The sequence below is a fragment of the Salvia hispanica genome, chromosome 2, assembly GCF_029641045.1.
Source record: "Salvia hispanica isolate PSC_SH4W2 chromosome 2, Shi_PSC_v1, whole genome shotgun sequence".
NCBI lineage: Eukaryota > Viridiplantae > Streptophyta > Magnoliopsida > Lamiales > Lamiaceae > Salvia > Salvia hispanica.
Window position 1 is genome coordinate 14,579,049 of NC_142693.1, and position 21,269 is coordinate 14,600,317.

The 21,269-nt window shown below is 36.4% G+C and overlaps 3 protein-coding genes and 1 long non-coding RNA gene across 5 annotated transcripts; 1 reads left to right on the forward strand and 3 right to left on the reverse strand.

The window, feature by feature from the left end:
* Positions 1–1,110: 1,110 nt before the first annotated feature.
* LOC125201316 (protein PIN-LIKES 2-like) lies at positions 1,111–3,800 on the reverse strand. Of its 2 annotated transcripts, none has more exons than XM_048099376.2 (2): positions 2,008–3,800; positions 1,111–1,531 (listed from the first exon to the last, which is right to left on the reverse strand). In XM_048099376.2, the coding sequence occupies exon 1, from the start codon at positions 3,365–3,367 to the stop codon at positions 2,009–2,011; it is 1,359 nt and encodes a 452-aa protein (XP_047955333.1). In that variant the 5' UTR covers positions 3,368–3,800; the 3' UTR covers positions 1,111–1,531; position 2,008. The 2 variants fall into 2 exon arrangements, with proteins under 2 accessions (XP_047955333.1, XP_047955331.1); XM_048099374.2 differs by having other exon boundaries at positions 1,111–1,526; positions 2,008–3,799.
* Positions 3,801–6,521: 2,721 nt separating this feature from the next.
* LOC125187423 (uncharacterized) lies at positions 6,522–6,995 on the reverse strand. The gene has a single exon (XM_048084017.1). The coding sequence runs from the start codon at positions 6,993–6,995 to the stop codon at positions 6,522–6,524; it is 474 nt and encodes a 157-aa protein (XP_047939974.1).
* Positions 6,996–10,894: 3,899 nt separating this feature from the next.
* On the reverse strand, positions 10,895–14,091 carry CLPP3 (CLP protease proteolytic subunit 3). Its single transcript, XM_048098318.2, has 5 exons — positions 13,717–14,091; positions 13,305–13,419; positions 12,364–12,539; positions 11,445–11,540; positions 10,895–11,361 (listed from the first exon to the last, which is right to left on the reverse strand). The coding sequence occupies exons 1-5, from the start codon at positions 14,026–14,028 to the stop codon at positions 11,122–11,124; spliced, it is 939 nt and encodes a 312-aa protein (XP_047954275.1). The 5' UTR covers positions 14,029–14,091; the 3' UTR covers positions 10,895–11,121.
* A 138-nt stretch (positions 14,092–14,229) lies between these two features.
* LOC125200631 (uncharacterized) lies at positions 14,230–15,911 on the forward strand. Its single transcript, XR_016135774.1, has 3 exons — positions 14,230–14,448; positions 14,758–14,891; positions 15,572–15,911. It is a non-coding gene; the product is annotated as an uncharacterized LOC125200631 (long non-coding RNA).
* The last annotated feature ends 5,358 nt before the right edge of the window (positions 15,912–21,269 follow it).

Sequence of the window (21,269 nt, forward strand, 5' to 3'; positions counted from 1 at the left end):
CGAGAAGATGGGATAGTGGAATTCGGGGGAAAATGAAGAAATTATTAGGGCATCCACAATGGGGCCGAGGATGCAACGTCCTAAGCCCCGTCCTATGCGCTGCCACATCAGCATTTTATCCTCCGCCCCTTCCACCTACAATGGGGCGGACTATAGCTCGCCCTAAGTCTCACCCTAAGTATTTTATTTATTATTTGAATATTAAAAACTACAATATTTATTTTTTATGTTTGCAAACATATCAATTAGCAGGAATAAATATAAAAAAACTATAAATAAAAGGCAAATCCTATTGTCAATATATATTTTTTTTAATTTTTAATTTTCTGTGCTTGCAAAAATGAAAAATTGTCGGAATTCATTATTGAATTTAGAGAGAAATTGAAATGAGGAAGAGAGTGGAGTGAAAGGTGTGAAATGAAGTAAAAAATTTGGTGATATATATAGAAGAAAATACAAAAAAAAAATAAAAAAAATAAAAAATAAAAATGTGTGCATCCTCCGCCCTCTAGTCCGCACCCCCTACAATGGCGGACTAAGGGACGGAGGATAGGCCGGAGGATGCATCCTCTGTGTCATAGTCCGCGGACGATGCATAGGGCGTGGATGATAAAATTTGCATAGTCCGTGGTGCTGCAGTGGCAGACTAAGGGGCGGAGGATGCATCGTTCGTCGCATCCTCTGCCCCCATTGTGGATGCTCTTAGAGATTTGAAAGATAAAATGAGAGGAAATTAAATGAAAAGATGATTTTAGGTGTAAATGAATTGCCAAAGAAGTAGGATATTTATAGGAGATAGATGACGATAAAAAAAAAATAATAAAGTAGCCATTGATTTCAATGATAGAAAGGAGAATAAAATATTAAATTATAAACTATAATCTAGATTCCTATTTTTGGTTGAAAATAATATATATACTACTCCCTAGTGACCTGCTAGTGTGTGCGGCATGCTATTGCCTGCACGAGCGCACCGGGAACGGGAAGACTACCACGCTTGTCTCTGCCGAGCGTGCCTTCCAGAAGGGCATACACGAAAGAGAATCGAATCGTTACTCCAAACATATAGTGACATCAAACTTAACTACGAAACTGTGAAACAACAGAAAGTAGGAACCAAAGCGAAAGATAACAGTTACTGGAACTGGACAAATTACACCAATCTTCAATCATACATTTTCTTATTTAGGCAGCTGTATACACAATTTTGAACACTTAGTACTTTAATGGAGTAAAACAAAACAGTGAGAACCATATAAAAATAAATAGTAATAAAATACGAAAAATGCCGTGTTTCCATCATGGTGTGTGATCAGTGAATGCGTTACCAACTGGAACATGCGTGGAATCTCATGCCAACTCACAACCTTCATTCTCGATAGCTCGCTAGCACTTGGTTGGCTAGGAGTTCATCAAAGATTCACAGCCATACTCAGTGGTATCTAGAAATCAACTTCTTCATTATGTGCAGTGCTCAGTCTATCAGAGCTAACCTCAAAACCATTAAGATAAAATGGGTTTTGCGTCTGCACTAAGAAGTTCATATCGTTAAAACCCGGACAGCTTGGTGTACATAAACTACATAGTGCGGGGGCATTTACTCTGAGTGAGAGAGTTTATTTATGACAGGTATGATTGAATATTTGAAGGATTAGATAACCACACAAGCTCTAATCTAACTAATCCATCAAAGAACTACATACATGCTAGTATAAGTTTAGAACCAATAATAGATTTCGTATATAATACTACGAAAAGAATGGGATTTTTCTAACATGTCTCTGGCATAAACACCAGCAAGCAGAATGTATGATAAGCACACACCAAAAGTCTCACACTATATAGTGTGTTCAGAAATCAGATACTGAAATGCATAATTTAAGATTTGAGAATGAAAGTGTGTCCTCTGTCAAGACACATTTTGGAGGGGTCTTATTGATTTAAGGTAATTTTGCAACAGACGGTTCACAGAATGCAATGAAAGAGAGTCAAGAGGTTAGAACGGACCTCAAACGTAATAGAGCAGAACCTTGAAGTATAGTATGACATAAATTGCCAAAGAGAAGACAGCAAAGATATGTTGCCAAAAGAGGAGAGCCGAAGCTTCACTAACTGCATAACCCCTCAAGCTAGCAACTGCTCCCAACAGAATGGCACTTGGCATTGCATACTGCATCAGAAGCACGAACCGAAACATTTGGTCTCCAGGGATCAGAAAGTTCAACTTATCTGCCATGAAAATAACCCCTATACCAATAAAGGGGAGTATCAACAGTCTTGCAACTATAACGCCAATAGTAGTTCGTAGCCCAAGTTTGGATTCATTAGGCCCCTCAGCAAGCATTCCTCCAAGAACAAGCATCACCGATGGCACCATTGCCCCAGCCATGATTTCCAGACTATCCGTTATGAATGCAAGGGGTGCATCATCGCCATATACAACACTTTTGATCGGAGGCACCATACCAATAAAGAAAGCTAACAGCGTAGCAAACGTTGGTGGCTGAAGGATGTGATAGATAGGAGTCTTCTCAGCAACGATCCTTATTCTCCTCACCACCTGAGGCTCTGCCAGACAACGAAGTGATTTCGGACTTCTCGGCCCAGCCCCACTACCACCCTCCTCCAACGAATCAGGCTCTGGGATAGACTGGTTCGACTCATTAGTGAAAACATTCGCTATTAAGGGTGTCTTGCAATGCTCAGTCTCCCCATCCTGCATCCCGGGCCACTCAGCTTCCACGAGAAGCGGCCTACTGAGATCATTCGAGGCCACTTCTTCCTGAATCTCCGCACCATCGTCAACAACATCATAATACTCCACTGGAGGCTCCATCATGTGATAAACAAGAGTATAAACAAGAAGCACCGCAACCCACTGCGCAAACGACACATAAGCCGTCCCAGTGTTGTGGCATTCGGGGCCAAACGGATTATCCTTACTATGACAAACCGATGCAACAATAGCAAGAGGGAGGTTCCCAGTGTTGCCAAATGCAGTCATGATAACAGTAAACCTAAAGTATTCTTGAGGGGGACGGCATATTTTAGCAACTAACAGCCCTAGAATACAGCCGATGAGAGTGCTGAGAATCACATTAACAGGAATGAACCACCAACTAACGAAATTCTTCACAGTTATAGTCTCTCCTAGATGAGAGAAGATGACGCAAGGTAAGAACAAACCGAAGACAAGCTTGCTGAGAAGCTTGAAGGTGGATTTGGGGACAAGCTTCGTCTCCGGGCGGGCGAGAATCAATCCGATGACGGTGAGAGTTATGAGCTTCAGCAGGGGAATAATCGCGTTGAATAGATCTTCTGCTGTCGAATTGAGATTCGCTCGAGTCTGAATCGAAAGAGACTCCATTGAAAAACCTCCAGTGATTTCTCAGAGACGAACCCTAATAAAAAAATTGGAGCTTGGATATGTAGCTTATTGCAATTTCAACGATTTAAACCGGCTGAGGACGGAATTGGAAGCTGAATTCGATTCAAACTCGAATAACAGCACCAAAATCAGATTTCCGGCAATAAAGAGGAGAGATTGAATATAAAAAGACGTATGAAAAGAAAGATTAACTATTGAATTCCAGCAGATTCTGGAAGTTGAGAGAACATCATCGGTATAGATACACCAATCCAATCTTACCTATGCAAACATTGACTATATACACGGTAAAACAGAGAGATATGAATACAGAAATTACAGTCGAAATGGGATTTGGGAAGAAAGCAGATGTCGAGTTTTAGAGGTGGAAAGTGGAAACAGAATCAATCTGAGGTCTGGATTCAAGAAATAATTCGATAGCGACAAACAAAATAATAGACTCCATGATTAATCATTTGATCTTTTTATAATTAATCTCAAAGCAATATTATATTAACTTCTGAGAAAATATTTATATTGTATCGCTTTCAAAATGGAATCTTAAAATGTTTATTAGACTAATCTTAATTTGTTTTTTGTAGTTTCAAATTTCAAATCTCATGCTTTCACATGGATCTCAAATAGGAGTAGTATTATTCATTATAAATTATCTGTTAGTAAATTTTATAATATGGCAATGTAAATCATGCTTCTAGTAGAAATTTTTTACTTATATCTCATAATTTATAAAGGTTCATGCTAATCATGAGGACCACTAATATATTATTCATATCATAGCAACTTATATCTTTAATACTATCTAGTAAATTAAATTATACAGTAAACTAAGCATTTAGGATCGTGAAGTTTATAAATTACAAACGATCAAAGTGCGACTTGCTTTCTGAATTCAAAATATAAATGAAGTTATTAGATAAACTTTGATCTTTCATAATTAATTTGTAAAATTACGTGAGTAATACTCATCATGCATGGGTGTTCACAAAAATTATGTAGAGACATAATTGTAATTAAATTCGAACAACAATTTAATGCAGAAATAAGATCAATGTTAATCTTAAGATTTGGAAACTACGCCAGTGTGATCAACGATACGCGACAACAGTTTAATAATTATAAGTAATGATAATTTAGTTAATTAATTCAAAATTCATTCCGGAAATGGCATATAACTCCCGTGATATATGATGTTGCGTTATAATGATGGACGACATTCAATTTTAAATTAATGTACATTTATTGATACGTTGATAAATTTACTGTTATGTTTAATCACGCATATTCTTAACACCCATTTTTTCTCTTCTAAAATAGTGCAAAATGTGTTACCTATATGTCTTGATTTAAATTATTTTTTGTCACAATCTATGTATCTGATTAAAAGTAGTTTTAAAAGGATTCTATTAAATTTTAATTGCATATGTTCACATGAAAAAATTGCATAATTTGTCGAATTGTTGATGGTATCAATTATCAAACTATCAATAGCACCTGGCACAATTACCATTAATTATAGTAGGATTAATATATTTATTTTATGTTAAAGTAAATTCAATATCATGCTAATGCAAATTTTGTGTTGAGATACCTTCAATGTTATATCTAAATATATTTTCGAATTTAATTTGTTAATCACGTTAATAATAATTGGAAACTACTACCATGATTATCGTGGGATTAGTATATTTTTTTACAATTTTATATATTTTATTTCAATGAATAAAATTTAATCTTAGTTCTGCATTAAAGGATTTGTTTCCACCCTTGTATTTTTCCCTTATATATTGCATTCTGTTTTGTTTTAGTATTTTTGGCTTAGTTTTCCTTAATAACTTATCTATAATTCGTAGATACAAACGCGTTTTAGAGTGTAATCCACAATAACTTAATGCGCATCAATAAAAGATTAAATTTTCCAAAAAAGCTATTTTTCTTCATAGTTATATATCTCATTATATACTCCATTTATTTTTACTATTTTGAGTAATTAAATAATATCTCAAATTAATTCTACTAACTCATTTTATTGATCATATTTTATTATAAAACTAATAAAATAGAATTTACAATCTAATAATCCTTTTCATCTATTTGAAGCAAGATATATAAGAGTATATTTTAAAGGAAGATAAAAGTTAAGAACATATTTAAAATTTTAAAGGAAGATAAAGTTTTCCAAATAGATTTATATAAAACGTTAAAGACCCCACTAGCTACTTCGCTGTAAGAACCAAGATTAAACCCACCTAACCCAAATTCTCTCATCAACAAGAAACTCAGAATATTTTATAAATTTATATTAAATCTGCTTCTAAGAAAGATATTTTATCAACTTCCTATTTACATTTGTATCTAACTCAAAGTTCATATTTTTAGAGAGTAGATTATAATATACAAAACGACGTTCAATGAAACATGAAATGGTGAGACTAAAACGGTACCAAAGAGCATATGGATCCCATATTTAATTTGTGGCATTTCGACTACTAGAATTGAACTTGTACCACTTATATCAAAAGCGCAGTTGATAACCGAGTGGTTGTGTGTTCGAATCCTCATAAAGGATTAATTTTGTCTGCATGGGTAGAGCGCAGTTGGTTCCGAAGGGGCAGATTTGTATGATTGACCAAAGATCAAATCCCACTACTATCGTATAGTTGCAACACCTCTCAGACACAAGTGCTCAGCCTTGGGAGGTGGGCTTCTGGCTGGCAGTGGGTTAGGCCCTCCCCATTAGCGGGTCACTGCGTACCCTGATTTAACACCCCTTACAATACTGTCGGACCGGGATGTGTGGGACCCTTAGGGTTGGGGTTTCAACCTTTTTGTATGACTTATATCAAAAGCGTTAAACACAATAAATTCAATAAAGAGATGCACAACAAAATTTGGGCAAAACCGAATTCAAATTTCGTAAACCATAAAGGCATTCTAATATGACAAACATATATATCATCCACATTAATAAATACAATATACTCTTAAATACTATATACTTACAATCTCATTTGTGTTGAAAGCAAATCATATTCCAAACTTGAATCAAAATACACACACACTCTATGTACCTATCTATTATAAAATGAATAAATATAAAATCTCAATATTTATATACACACAAATAAAAATTAGTCTAAAAATCAATATCTATACAAACATGGCTTCCGGCGAGCAACCCCTTAGCCACCTTGAGCGCATTAGCGACGACGACAGACGTCGAGAAAGGAACCGTCATCGCAATCAGCGCCAACATCCCTAACGCCACACTCGGTCGCGTATTCATGAGATAAGACTGCAACAATCCCACCGTGTCCAAAACCCCCTCATGGTAGTGCGTGAAAACCCTCTTCTCCCACTCCTTCCATTCCGGCGCCGCCACCACCCCTTCTTCTCCTTCTCCTTCTCCTCCTCCACCAACGCTCTCGATCACCTTCATCTTCTTGATCCTCATTCTCAGCACGATCATGTTCTCGTCAACCGATTTCCCCTCCTCTCCACCTTGCTGCGCCTTGATCACAAACCTTTTTGATACGACACCGTTTCGCATAGTAGAAATTCGCTTTTGGGGTAATTTAGGGTTTGCCGGTAAGAAAGTTGTTGTTGCCATTTTTGAGGAATTATACTGCAAATTAATTTGAGAGGGTTTGAGTTGTTTATGTATATAATATTTATAGATAGAGAGAGAGGTGTGTGCATGAGATAATACATGCCACGTGGCAAACCCTAATTAATTTTTTGAGTAGAAATATGAAACACTAGTTGTAATAGAGGAATATGTGTGTAGACATGAGAAATCTAGAAGATGGCGTATGAGATTTAAGTTATTTTCGAACTGAAATTAAGTATATTGAGTGGGCCATGTGTTAATTTGCTTTCAAGTATTTGTATGAAGTTGCTTTGAAGTGAGATATAGCATAATCACACCCTAATTACAGCAACGAATTCATTTGCGTGAGCAAGTCATAAAATAGTCAATTTTGTCAAAGAATTGAATTTAATTTAATTAATCGTTTGTACCTTTAAAATGAACAACTATCTAATTAAGTTATTTTTCATCAACTTTTAGACTTTCTAGAGTGTTCTTCTTACATTAATGCTGGATTGTTTTAGTTTGAGATGAGTTGGTAAAGTGTTAGAGTAGAACAAGATATGTATAGTACTGATGCTGCGATTCCAACTTATTAATTAATGAAACTGATAAGTATACATTAGAGGTTAATGAATCTTCTTAGTTTTCATGAAAACGACGTCGTATATGTAACAATCTTTTCCCCTAATGTCTATAGTTTTACAAAATGTTAATGCATAGGAGAAATATACATGTTTCAATTAATTTATGAGGTCTACCTTCATAGGGAAGTGTATAAATTAATGATTAGTATCTTCCAGTTAAGTAATTAATGATAATGAATGCCAGCCTCCAAAGAAGTCTTCATAAAAAGCCAAATGTAACTGAAAATGCATGTGGCGTGATGTATGTCGATTGATGAAATGGCATGTATTGTCTTGCTCTACACCTTAAGAAGCAAGCAACTCATCACACATACCATGCATATGTACTCATTGGCAATTGAAACTGAAAAAGTAACATATAATTATCTCATATTGGTGTTAAAAAAAAAAACTAAAACTAGTATATAAATCTTAGGGATCACTCCTCTTATCATCATTTGATTTTAGGATGAAACCCATAGATTTTTATGGTATCAGAGCGGATCACCGATTGCGGGCTAAATATTAACTGACCCAGCAGGATATATGGGCTGAAACCGAAAAGATGACTGAAGGGTTTGAGGGAGTGTTGGCAATTGAAACTAAAAAAGTAACATATAACTATCACACATCGCTCGGTGTCAAGAGAAAACTGAAACTAGTATATAAATCTCATGGGCCACTCCTCCTATAACCAATTAGTTTTAGGATTATTCATCATTAGTTTTAGGATGATTCTATCAGTACTATACAAATTTTGCAAGCTTTTTTTCCACAATAAAGATAATTCATCATATAAAGATCAATATATTATTAGTAATGTTAGATTCATAATTAAGTCACAAAAATTGTTCTCAATTTGATCTATCTCGACAGGATAAGAGGAGGTCCAAATGTGAAAACTAGAGAACCAATTTATCTCTTCGATTGCGAAGATCTAGTGATACATTGCTTGTGTTTGAATCTCATTAGTGACAAAAAGTTTATTTTTATGCAACCCTGATTAATTTTGTGATGAATGACTGAATGTATTAACTTTACATGTTAATCATGGCACGTTCTCATGAAAAATTTAATTCTCACGAGAAACCAAACCTTTATCCCAAACACACATGTATTTATAAACGATATTCAAGATCTAATTGATTAATTAATTAATTAGGGAAGTACTATGTATTTTAGAATTCTGACTGATTTATATTATTTGTTTTACCTTGGGTGTGGCATCATCAGATGTGTGATTAAGTAAATGGATCAATTAGATTTAGATCGAATATGTATTTTGTTCGTTTAATAGAAAATATTGTCTCTTCTTGGACTATGTCACTGTTACGTATAGCAAGTAGGCTATAAATTGTAATTATGGTCGACTGTGAGAGGATAATTACCTAATTAAAAAAGCTTAGTTACGTGCATGGTTTTGATATCAATTATTTTTTCCTCAGGTGCGTTAAATAGGGTTGTTTAAATTGTACCAAAAAATGTTATACACTCTCAATATAGGAAATTGATCTATAATTTGAATATATGCTAAAAATAAGTTTATATATCAATTAATTACCGGACAGGGGGGAGAGTACTAATTATACCTCATTTGTTATTTTCAGAATGTTTTTACCATAAATGATTTTGTTAGTAGTACTATAGGTTCATATTTAGAAAATACATAACTTGAAACAATGGGTTGTGTGGAGCGAGGTGAAGGACACTTGGGAGAAAAGAAAATAGAATCGTGAAGACTTCAACTTGTGTCATAAATCTATAGCGTAAAGCCCACTTTATGCCTCCAAGCAGAATATTTGTTGCCTTCACTTTCTTTCTTCTTCTTGTCAACAACACTAGATTTGGTTAATAGTGCTAATTCAATTTTTTTTATAAGAAGCTACTGTTAGTAACAGATGTAAATGTTGGTAACATGAACGTCACGTCTCAGGTTCGAAATCCACTATTTTTTTTAATTGTTGGAGTCTGTCCTATTTGACTTTTTAATTATAGTTTGCATAATAAACAAGAACCATAATTTTCAAGCTGGTTTTCAAATGTTATTTAGCATTTTGCGAAGTTTGTAGTAGCTTCGTACTATACTAGTATATGCCAATAATTGAGTAAGAAGAGTTTTAGTACTTGGAGCATATAGCATTTGATATCTTACCGCTATTTTATCCAACTCTTATGTAGTTGGAGAATGCATAATTAGCCGATTACGCATTCTAGTAACTATTTAATTATACATTCTCTTAGTCGCGTTTGGTACACAGAATTGGAATTCAAATTTTATGGAATTGAATTGGAATTCAATTCCAAATTCTATGTTTGATAAAATGAAGTAATTGATATGGAATTGAATTTGAAGAATTTATGAACACACACTATCTATACATAAAATATACACTCACACACACTATACACAAAATACACACAATATAAACACACACACACACACAAAATATACATACTACACACATTACACACAAAACACACACCCTACACACATTTTACACAAAATACACACACTACATAAAACACACACATTGCACTCAATATTCACAAACAGAAATTACTAATTTGGTTCAGTTTTTAAATTTTTTGGTTAGTTCAATTTAAACTTTTTGAAAATTTTAATTTTTCAATTTGGTTCGTTTCAGATCGAAAAAATCTAAAAGCAAAAATAAAAAATAAAAAAGTCGAATGCTTAAAATGTGTGAAATGTGTGTAGTGTGTGTTGTGTGTAAAATGCTTGTAGTGTGTGTAGTGCGTGTAGTGTGTGAAGTGTGTGAAGTGTCTGAAGTGTGTTTAGTGGGTGTGAAATGTGTGTAGCGTGTGTTGTAGATATATAGTGAATATATATAATTTTTTGACTATTTGGAATTCCAATTTTATACTTTTGATAAGGAATTCAATTTGTGGAATTGGAAGATTTGGAATTGCAATTCAATTCCAAACCCGAATATTTTTGTGGTACCAAACATTAGATTTGAAATTGAGGTTCCAATTCAAATTCCAATTCCAATTCCACACCTCCAATTTTATGTTCCCAAACACACCATTATTTTATGTTCCCAAACACACCATTATCATAACTCACATTTTGCGTAACCGGCTAGTTATGCATTCTCCAACCACATAACCCATTTTTTAAAGGTAGTAAAAAAAAAACTTGATTTATAGAATTTAGTTGCTAGATTAACCTCATTCTTAGAAATGTGCCAATAAAATCATGCAATGAAATTATGGACACACCAAAAATTGTACATATGGACTGTTAATGAAGATGCAGCAATATAACTAGGCAAATCATCAAAATCCATGGGATCAGATTTGAACATACTGTCTAACTCAGTTTCCATGTTACAATCTTCACCAATTTCTGATAAATTTGTCTAATTACAAACAGTAAAAATGTGATATTTCTATTTGATTCGGCATACGTTGCAATCCATAACATGAGACGAGTACTGACGTGAAGAGCATCTAAACTCTCTTTCAGGCCGTCGATCCTTTATCACTGAATTATTGGTACTTCATTCACCAACAGCGACTCCGTTTTGCAGCAGCCTTTCCTCAGAGGGTAAATTCTTCTTAGCTTTTTTACTGCCTTCGACTTTCCATTGATCCCAAACTCGGGTTTTGGGAGGGGGCGAAGTATCTCCAGTTGGTGCCACAAGGCCAGGCTTGCCATCATCCACGACTTCATCCACCAGCCCGTATTCCTTAGCCTCCCAGGCGCTCATAAAGTTATCACGGTCTGTATCTATCTCAATCTACAAAAGCACACAACCACATGAGCATGGGTAAAAACCATGAAAGAGGCAGGGCTAGGTTTCCTGGGAGCTTAATAGCCAACCTGTGATTCAGGCTTCCCTGTGACTCGTGATAATATCTTGTTCAGCTTCACTTTGTGATAAGACATTTCTCTGATGCGTATGCTCATCTCCGTAGCCTAGAAGGAAGACATGCAACAAGGTATGGTGAGCCTAGATTAAGTATGAATGGAAGACAAGAAACAATATACTGTGAGCCTACAATGATCAGTCCCTCGATAACTGTAGAGCAGTCCTTTAATCCCATTGGAAAGCTACTAAATGCATTATCGCATTAAGTATCTTAGGGACATGACCACCCTGGTATCGATCTGATATGAATGATTCGTGCTTATACATGTAAAAGGGATATGTTTTTTATGCTACAAATAGCAAGTTACTGAGGTGTGTAAGCTTGAACACTGTGTTCTTCTATAGAACAAGTAGATTCTAAGACCTAACTGATACTTCATTTGTTGTGAGTAGAGTCATCCTATGACAAGAAAGGGAAAAGAAGGTTAAGCCATTAAAGCAGAATGTGTCTTGCATGCCCTCTAACAATCTTTTTAGACACATTGCAGTATGAAACTGGCTTCCTACTTCCAAAGCATTTCAATTTCGCAAATACAATTCATATCAATTGCAATATGCCTGCAACTTTCTTTTTTATGGGAGGCTGGGGAATGTCCCTGCTTTATACACATGTTTATTGATGGTAGCAATTTGAGTTTGAATATAGTGTTTGAAACTATTGATTTTTAAACTATTGATTCCTCTAATCATACCAAAACTTCCATAGCTAAGTCATTAAAATAAATAAAGAAATGTTGCCATCAGTCATCTTATAACATTGGCCACAATATCGCCATGTTCCTCTCAACATTATCAGCACTTCATCTCGCTTATTACTGATATAAATAAGATTAGAGACGAGCACAAAAAGGAATAAAGATGTGAACATACTTTTCCACCAGATGTTCCAAGAGGCTGATGGATCATCACTCTAGCATTTGGCATGCAGAACCTCTTTCCTTTAGTACCAGAGGCCAGGAGGAAAGCCCCCATGGATGCGGCAAGACCCATGCAAATGGTAGATACATCTGCCTTGCACAATTTCATGGCATCGTATATACCCATTCCTACACAAAACAATTGAAAAAAGGGACTTCACTAGTTTAAAACATAATTCAAGGAAGTGTTATCATTATACACATTGAAAAGCTAATGGTATGCATTATGCACTTAGAAAGTATGTGAAAATGCATTGCCTAGCACCTTAGTTTAATAAAAATATTCTAATGGGAGTACACAAATGTCCAAGAAGATGAACTCTCTGCAAAAGTTGATTTCTGTTTTCCTGGAAACAACTATAATTGCTTACTTGCATATATTCCTCATTTCAATCCCATCAAAATAGGTCTCATAAGTCATAACAGAATCTTATGCCAAGATATAGATCATATAACATGTATTATGAACAAATAGCACAAGTCTGAATGACAACGATAACATTCCTACCAAAGCATAATCACCAAACGCACTGTATGTCAGACCCACAAAACGATTAGCACATACGAAATTATGATATGTTCAACTGGAAGTGGTTTGTGCTGTTTACAGCTGTTTTCACCAAGTAATATCGAGTGTTAATGACTCATATTGTTTCCCATTCCAAACTCCCAAACCAATCCTAAAAATGCCATACAACAACTCCAGGCAGTCACAGATTGTTAATATTGTTGGCATTCTCAAGTTAAGCTTTGTCAAATATAAGCAAAAACCATAAAATACTATATTCTTCCAAAACCCAATCTTGGGACAAATGTCATTAGTCATCTGAGATTCTGAATTATTCCATTAAAGCATAATCTTCAAGGAAAGACACTCCATATCTGGGAACTCACCAGCAGTAACAGAGCCACCTGGTGAATTAATAAACATTCTGATATCCTTCTTCTGATCTTCGGAATCTAGCAGCAACAGCTGACTTATGACGAAGTCTGCGGTCACATCATCTATCTGTTCGTCGACAAACAGTTTCCAAGGGGAGTATCAGATAAAGTCCATCACAAATCAATTGGAATTACTTAACTAAACCACACAAAACCAAAATCCACCCTTTAGCTTGATTTTGGACAGCATAACAATCTATATTAAACAACCCATTTACTTATCCATATTTCAGCCAAATTATTGAAAATAACAATGTCATTATGCGAAGAAAGAGGTGCAAAGCTCATTTTTTTTGCAAGCATAACACAGAAACCCAATCTCAGAATTTAAATTCACAGCATGGATAGATGAAATAGGGCAAACCTGGGAGCCTAGGAAGATAATTCGCTGGCGCAGGAGCATGTTGGTGGTGTCAAGCTCTTCGAATCGCGGCAGCCATGACGGAGCTGCATAATTAGACACGTCCCACTGGCTCGATATGCTCTGTTTCGACGCTTTGGCGGAGAGATTTCCTCTGCCGCTATCGGTGTTTTGGCTACTGCTACTAACGTTGGCGGCGCTTAGGCGAAGTAAGTGGTGGCATCTATCGTGGGGTTGCAGGAAAGTTGGAGGGTGGCGGCGCAGGAAGGAGGCTGTGGATGAGGCTGCGGCGAATGTTAGACAACCCAGCTCCATATCTCTCTCTCTCTCTGTGGCGTTTTCCGCTCAAATTCTTCGGCAGAGAAAATGAGATTGGGTTTTCTTCTTGCTTGCTTCAATTGAATAGCTGCGACGACGTCGTTACACGGGTTTATGTTAATTCGGAAATGGTCCCTGGGGATTCGAAAATGGCTCTCAAGTCCTTTTAGTATTTTAATCAATTCCATTAATAAGATATGGAACAAATTGGGCTTGAAAATCAGCAAAATGTTATCGTCTTCAGCTACTGCCTCGGCACCGCCACTTCTTCTCACAAGAAGCGCCTCATCTCTCTCTCTCTCTCTGTGACAATGCCCAATTAATTACTAATTAATACCAACTCTCCATTTCCAGGTTTCCGCTTCCGTTCTTGATGCCCTTTTCACTGCCTCCTCCGCACCAGATTCCTTATTTGAGGTGCTTACCTGTTCAACACTTTATTCTCTGCATTTATGTTTTCCTTTTTTGCGCATAAACTAGTTTCTAGTGTTCAATATTTATGTTTTCAATTTTTGCGCATCAATGTATGTTCTAACGCTGACAGTTTGCGCAAATTGAACAAAAGTTACCATCTTTAGTTGAATTAAGTGATAAAAAGCAGCACACACGGAATTGGTATGTGTAGTTGATTTGAGAGAACAATGCTTCTAAAAGGCATTGGTGCTGTGATTTATTGAGCTTACTATGATGAGGAACATTTATTGACTGCATTTTGCTATGATTCAGATTACAGCGATTGTCACCAACCACCATCTGCTAGAGACAGGGGTAGAAAGGTGATGCCTTCTCCAGTTGCACAACATGCTCTCGCCAGAGGTTTCCCGTCTGATTTGATCTTCACTCCGATAAAAGCTGGTGAGGTAAATTATGTAGTACTAATTATTTTCCACTGTGTTTGTGCAAGTTCACTCTAGTTTGAGTTTAAGGCCCTTTTTATTTACCTGCGAGAGGTAGGTGATATGATTTATCACTCTTTAACTTGGTCCGATCATTGCTTGAAAAGTTAATAGCAGTGTGCTGTCACTTCCCCTAATATCTTTGCGGAAACCATTTGCACTTTTGGCCCAAATAAACAAATCTCCTAATGCTCGTCTAAATTCATTACCCTGATTTTAATGGGCATGGAGTTTATTGTAATTGAAAATGAGGTATTGTGCACACTTATACTTCGTAAGGGAGATTGGGGATATATACTGAAGCCACATCATCACCTTCAATAGGTAGTTCTCAGAAAGAAAATTGCTGTGTTAGGAAACAGGAACTAGCGGGTAAACTTCCCGAGAAGGAACCATGAGCATCCCTTTGGAAGAGAGATTTTTTTATTTTGATTCTTGCATCTCTTATGTAACACTGATCACTTGGCTCAGAACTATGGATTGGATACATATATTTGTGTTGAATTATTTTTCAGATAAATAACTTGGCAAAATATAATAATCGAGTTAATACTGCTGGAAGTTCAAAATATATGTACTAGAAACATTAATTCTATTATCTCTACGAAGGAACAAATTTATATGTTAGTAGTGCCTCCGTGCAGGAATCATTTCTTTGCGGCTTTAAGGCTTTGGAACCTGAACTTTGCATCACTGCCGCATATGGCAAAATCTTGCCCACCAAATTCCTTAATATTCCGTCTATGGGTTAGTCTGAAGATTCAAAATATTCTGTTTGTCTTACAGGTTGTTATTCTTCTATTATAATGTGTTATGTACTTATGTTTCTGCACTCGTGATCGTAATATTAACTGAAATGATATGTTTAAGCATAAACCGTAAGGAAGAGATAGGTCTACAGGTTTTCAGAGTCAGTGGATATTATAATTTATAAGGTGTGTGTACATCTAATGCATAAGTTCAAGGTTTTGATTTCTTGATGTATACTCATAGTGAAGACTCTATAATTTTACTCATAGTGAAGACTCTTAGCAGAGACAACATTTTTTTCATGCCATATATAGATTATCTTTCTCTATTATTTTTCCGCTTGCCATCTCCGCGTGAAATTATTGGCTATCATCGCCTTATAATTAATTCAGTTAACGGTTTGCTTTTGTTATGGGATGGACCGGATAATGATCATCATATTCTTTTCATAGTCAATCCAATGACTTGTGAATATGTTGAGCTTCCTCCTCAACCTAGACGTAAGTGCCTATTTGGATTCGGAGTAAGCAAATTAAGCGGCAAATATAAGATTTTATGTGTTGATGAATCTAGCTCTTGCTACCTATACACTCTAGGAGGTGTGTTGTGGAGAAGTATCTCAACAACTACTAGATTGCCTAACAAATCAAGCCGGCCTGAATACATCCAAACTCGACTTTGGTCTGTTTATATTTTATTTTTTAAGGGAAATCTTCACTGGTTTGCAACTGATTACAAGGCTAATTTTGTGATTTGTTGTTTTGATCTTGAAACCGAGGTCTTTACCAGTTTTTCCCCTCCCCCTCGCCAACGTGGATATTTCACTGATACATATGGTTCCCAGCAATTATGTGTTTTGAATGATCAACTAGGCTCATGCGATATAACAGATCATAGAGAGCATATTATTGCTTGGAAGATGAACAACTATCAAGATTCACATTCTTGGGTGATAGAATATACCATTGCCAGAATACGAGTTGATGATAGGACATTATCATACTATATTATTCTTCCGCTCAAAGTTTTCGCCAATAGTGACTTGTTATTTGCTATCAAGGATCAACTACTTATCCACTCCAAAGCCACTAAAGTTATGGTCCCATATGTTACTCTTCAGCGATCTTACTATGAGAATTTACATAGCACATTTCATTATACCCCAAATTTTCTTAAGCTCAAAATCATGGGAATTAGCAATGTCCAGTCAATTAGTTATTTACTAGGAAGAACATAATTTTTTGCAAGTTTAGTACTCCCTCCGTCCCATAAAAGTTGAGACAAAACTTTTGGGCACGGAGATTAAGAATTTATATTAAATAAACAGGAGAGATGAAAAAAGTAAGAAAGATAAGAGAGAGTAAAGTAAATGATAGAATAAAGTAAAAGTGATTAGATGTTTTGTCTTTTGTTAAAAAAGGAAATGACTCAACTTTGTTGGGACGGACTAAAAAGGAATACGACTCAACTTTTATGGGACGGAGGGAGTAATTTATATACTTTTGTAAGTTTAGTAAATTTATAGTACTACTATATTTTTGTAAGTTTGGTAAATTTAAATATTTTTGTACTGCTATTTTTCGCTCACAATATGAACATAACATTTTCGATAGCATGTCAAAAATTGAAGAAAACGTGAAAATAAGATATTGATAATTTTTTCGTAGCATAATAGTTTGGCAGGTTTGTCAAAGTTAATATAGTATTATGAAATAGTGATCAATGTATAACGTGCATAACTATTATTTAATTCCCTTAAATAAGGATTGATTAAAATTAAAAATAAAAGTAAAGAAATCTATAAAAACAAAAATATAGTACAAGAATTCAACGAAATAAATAGCAAAAAGTACAGGACTAATGAATGTATTATGCCTAAAATTATCCCCATGCATAATTCGAATAACACACTAGTAGAATAATATTTTAATCAATTTAATTTAATGAACAAAGTAATTTGTTTAAAACGGAACTAATTAGAGTTGATAAACACACTTAGAGCCAGCTGTACTCTCCATTTTCCCTCCATTTCACATTTCGCACCCACGTTTCGTCGCTCATTCTCTCTGCAACGCTCTGCAATCGTCGCTCGTTTTCTGCAATTCTCTCCAATCGCTCTGCAATCTTCAATCTCCATGGCTGGGTTAGTTCTTTTGATGAATACGTAGTTGAAATTTTTATGTAGATGCATCCGATTGAGAATCAATCACCTGGTTTCTGGTGAATATGAATATGAATGAGTTTTTTTCTGGAATTTCATATCTTGATATTGTAGATGCATCCGATATCATATCAATCACATTTTCTAGTTTCTAGAATATATTGTAGAGTAGTACAATATTCATCATTATGTTTTTCTTTTTTGGAATTTCATCCGATTGAGAATCAATCAAATTTTCTGGTTTCTGGTGAATATGAATGAGTTTTTTTTATGGAATTTCAATATCTTGTAGTTTCTAGAAAATTTTAACTGAACTGATGTCAAAATCTTCTTTAATTTTCATTGAATTTCATTATTGACGAATTGTATCTGGAAATTCAGTTGAATCTGTGTCGATATATTTTTTCTAATTTCATTGTTCACGGCGTTTTCTCCGGCAACATGTAGGAACAATGAGCTTGCGCTGCCCTACGTGGTATCCACTAACTATGTATCATATCCCGGAGTTGGATATGTCCTCGGCGGTGATGAGCTTGAGATCATCCTCGGTGGAAAGCCGATTGAGGACGGTGCCGTGGCCATGATAGGAGACCATAAATATCGCGTCATGTTTGATCTGTTTCCGCCTCCCAGTGAAGAAGTAATTGTTACTCCACAGTGTTACGACGTGCTGGCATATGGACGTATGTGGACAGCGTTCAATGCTTTGATCGAGGGCAAGCGTCAATCGAGGGCCGACCTGTGTTGGGTATCAGCGGTACTCCACGATCGACACACAAACAGAATTTTATTAAACCCGACAACGGTGTACGAAACACCGATACACAACACGATGGTGTACATAACACCAACACAATACTACAACACTTTTGAGGACACACCCCAAAATACACTCTTGGAGGACACACCGAGGACACACCTCGCACTCACAAACACACACATACACTCTTACTACTCCACTCTTGGTGTACTTACTCACACACTTGTGTACACCTTACAAGTAGCACTTCCTATATTTATAGCCACCCTAAGTCGGTTGAGAACCGACATTAACTAGACTAGAGAATTCTAGTAACTAATTCTGTACATTATAATAATAATAAACTCTATTTAACTCTATCCAATCCTATTAACCTTGATTCCTCTAGAAACCACCAATTAAGTCGGTGGAGATATTTTAATACTCTCCCTCGACACCGACTTTCTCTTTCGTATGTTTAATTGCTCTCGTAGCTTTTGTAACTTCGATGTGCTGAGCGCTTCAGGATGCGTACCTTGACACAATTCTTTAATTGAGCCGGCTTCTCTAACTCCTTCTACATCAACTGGTTTCTTCCATATCTTACTTGATCTTTGAGCATGTGATTTCTCTGTCTCTCCTCTGAACTCCAAAACCTTTTCTGGTTGCTTCAACTTTGTTGAATCTTCATCCCCTTCAGCCTCTGTTGTTTTTATTCCTTCGCCTTCTTTTTCTCCTTGCACTTCTTGAAGCTCCACGTCTTGCTTGTCTGTTTCCTCTTCACTATCTAGCAGCTCCAGCTTTGTTCCTCCATTTGTTTCTCTCTAAGTCTCCTCAATAATATTCCCCTCTTCGTCTTCAGTAATCAGCATGGAATTGTCAAATTTCCAATCTTCTTCTTCTATAACAGCGGATCCATGGGATTCCAACTCTCTGTCGCTCAGAACAGCTAATGCTTCCATGTCCCATTCTTCTTCTTCCGATGATGCCCCGCTAGTTATCACCACGTGACTTTCTACAGGCTTATTCTTTGACCGACAGTACCTGGCTATGTGGCTATGTGGCCTCAAGAGAGATGCAAGCACAGTGATATGGGTTGACAACTTAAGTGCAATCGCCCTAGCCTCAAATCCCGTCTTGCATGCTCGGACTAAGCACATTGAGCATCTAAGCACATTGAGCTGGATGCTCACTTCGTTCGAGATAAGGTATTGGCAAAAGAGTTAGAACTAAGGCATGTCCCTTCTTCGGATCAATTGGCTGACATACTGACTAAGCCACTGAGTCATCAATCCTTCGTGCGACTTCGCAGCAAGCTAAGAGTTATAACATGATCTGCACTCGAATTGAGGGGGCGTGTTGAGAATATGCATAGCTCGAGATCATCTGTTGACGAGCATGGCATGATGATTGAAGATGAGAAAGAGATAATTGATTGTGAGAGCAAAGGCATCAAAAATCTCAACATGGATAAGGTGCCAACTCAGGGTGAGGACCAAGTACATGCTCGTAGCTGGAAAGACGTGCTCACAGGAGAAAAGAGAGATGTCCTTTGAGGAATATTATTGTTGTGATTTTGTAGCCTGCGTGGCAGAGTTTTGTTAGTATATTCCTTTAGGTTAAATCAAGATTCTAGATCATTCCTAGCATAGTATAAATAGAGATACTATGTAAAGAGTTCTCGTAGTTTTTGAATATATCTATTTCCGGAAATACAACTATAATGCTTTCTTCTACAAATACGATCTTTACTGTTTTTCTTCATGGTATCATAGCAGGATCTTGATCCTGTCTCTGTTGTTGTTGTTTTTTTTTTAATCTTGTTTTTTAGTTTCCTTAAAAAACGGAGATGAATGCCACTTCTTCCGCTGATAATACATCATCTCCAGCTTCTCTGGTTTTAGCTCAAATACCACCGATTTCCATCAAGCTGAGCGATGGGAATTTTCTGATGTGGAAGCAGCAGATTGAAGCTGCGGTATGGGGGTATGGACTCGAGTCCTACCTCACTGGAGAAGAGCCAGCACCCCCTTCAACGGTGACTGTGCAGAATCAGTCGGTACCCAATCCGGAGTACATCGCTTGGGGCGACTAGATAGGCGCCTCTCGGCGTGGATTTTGTCTTCTCTCTCAGAAAGCACGTTGGTCCTTGTGGTTGGATTAAAATCAGCCAAAGAGATCTAGGATGCTCTTGAGAAGAACTACGCTAACCAATCTAAGGCTAAGATCATGCAATATAAAATGCAGATCCAGACAACGAGAAAGGAATCTCAACCTATGAAAGAGTATTTGTCAAAGATGAAGACATGTTGTGATCTACTTGGATCTGCAGGCTGCCCAATCTCTGAAGAAGATTAAATTCTCCACATTCTAGGAGGCCTAGGATCTTACTACAACCCAGTAATGGTTGCAATCTCGTCTAGGATTGAACCATGGACTGTTCAGGAGGTTTTCTCTCTTTTGCATAGTTTTGAAACAAGGTTAGAAGGAATAAACAGCTCTGGAGGAAGTTTGGAAGGATCTCAGCCCCACCTTAAATGTGGTTCAACAATCTGGGCAGCAGCAGACTCCTCATGGAAAGGATTTTGCACCACAGTCAAATCGTGGAGGTTTTGGTGGAGCAAGTACATGCTCGTAGCTGGAAAGACGTGCTCACAGGAGAAAAGAGAGATTTCCTTTGAGGAATATTATT

What these genes read in the sequence shown, in the direction of transcription:
- LOC125201316 (XM_048099376.2), bottom strand. Translation starts at nt 3,367, where the DNA reads ATGGAGTCTCTTTCGATTCAGACTCGAGCGAATCTCAATTCGACAGCA.
- LOC125187423 (XM_048084017.1), bottom strand. Translation starts at nt 6,995, where the DNA reads ATGGCAACAACAACTTTCTTACCGGCAAACCCTAAATTACCCCAAAAG.
- CLPP3 (XM_048098318.2), bottom strand. Translation starts at nt 14,028, where the DNA reads ATGGAGCTGGGTTGTCTAACATTCGCCGCAGCCTCATCCACAGCCTCC. An exon ending in AGGTGGCTCTGTTACTGCTG is followed by an intron (nt 12,540 to 13,304) that starts GTGAGTTCCCAG and finishes TGTTTTGTGTAG; the next exon opens with GAATGGGTATATACGATGCC. An exon ending in TTGGAACATCTGGTGGAAAA is followed by an intron (nt 11,541 to 12,363) that starts GTATGTTCACAT and finishes TCTTCCTTCTAG; the next exon opens with GCTACGGAGATGAGCATACG.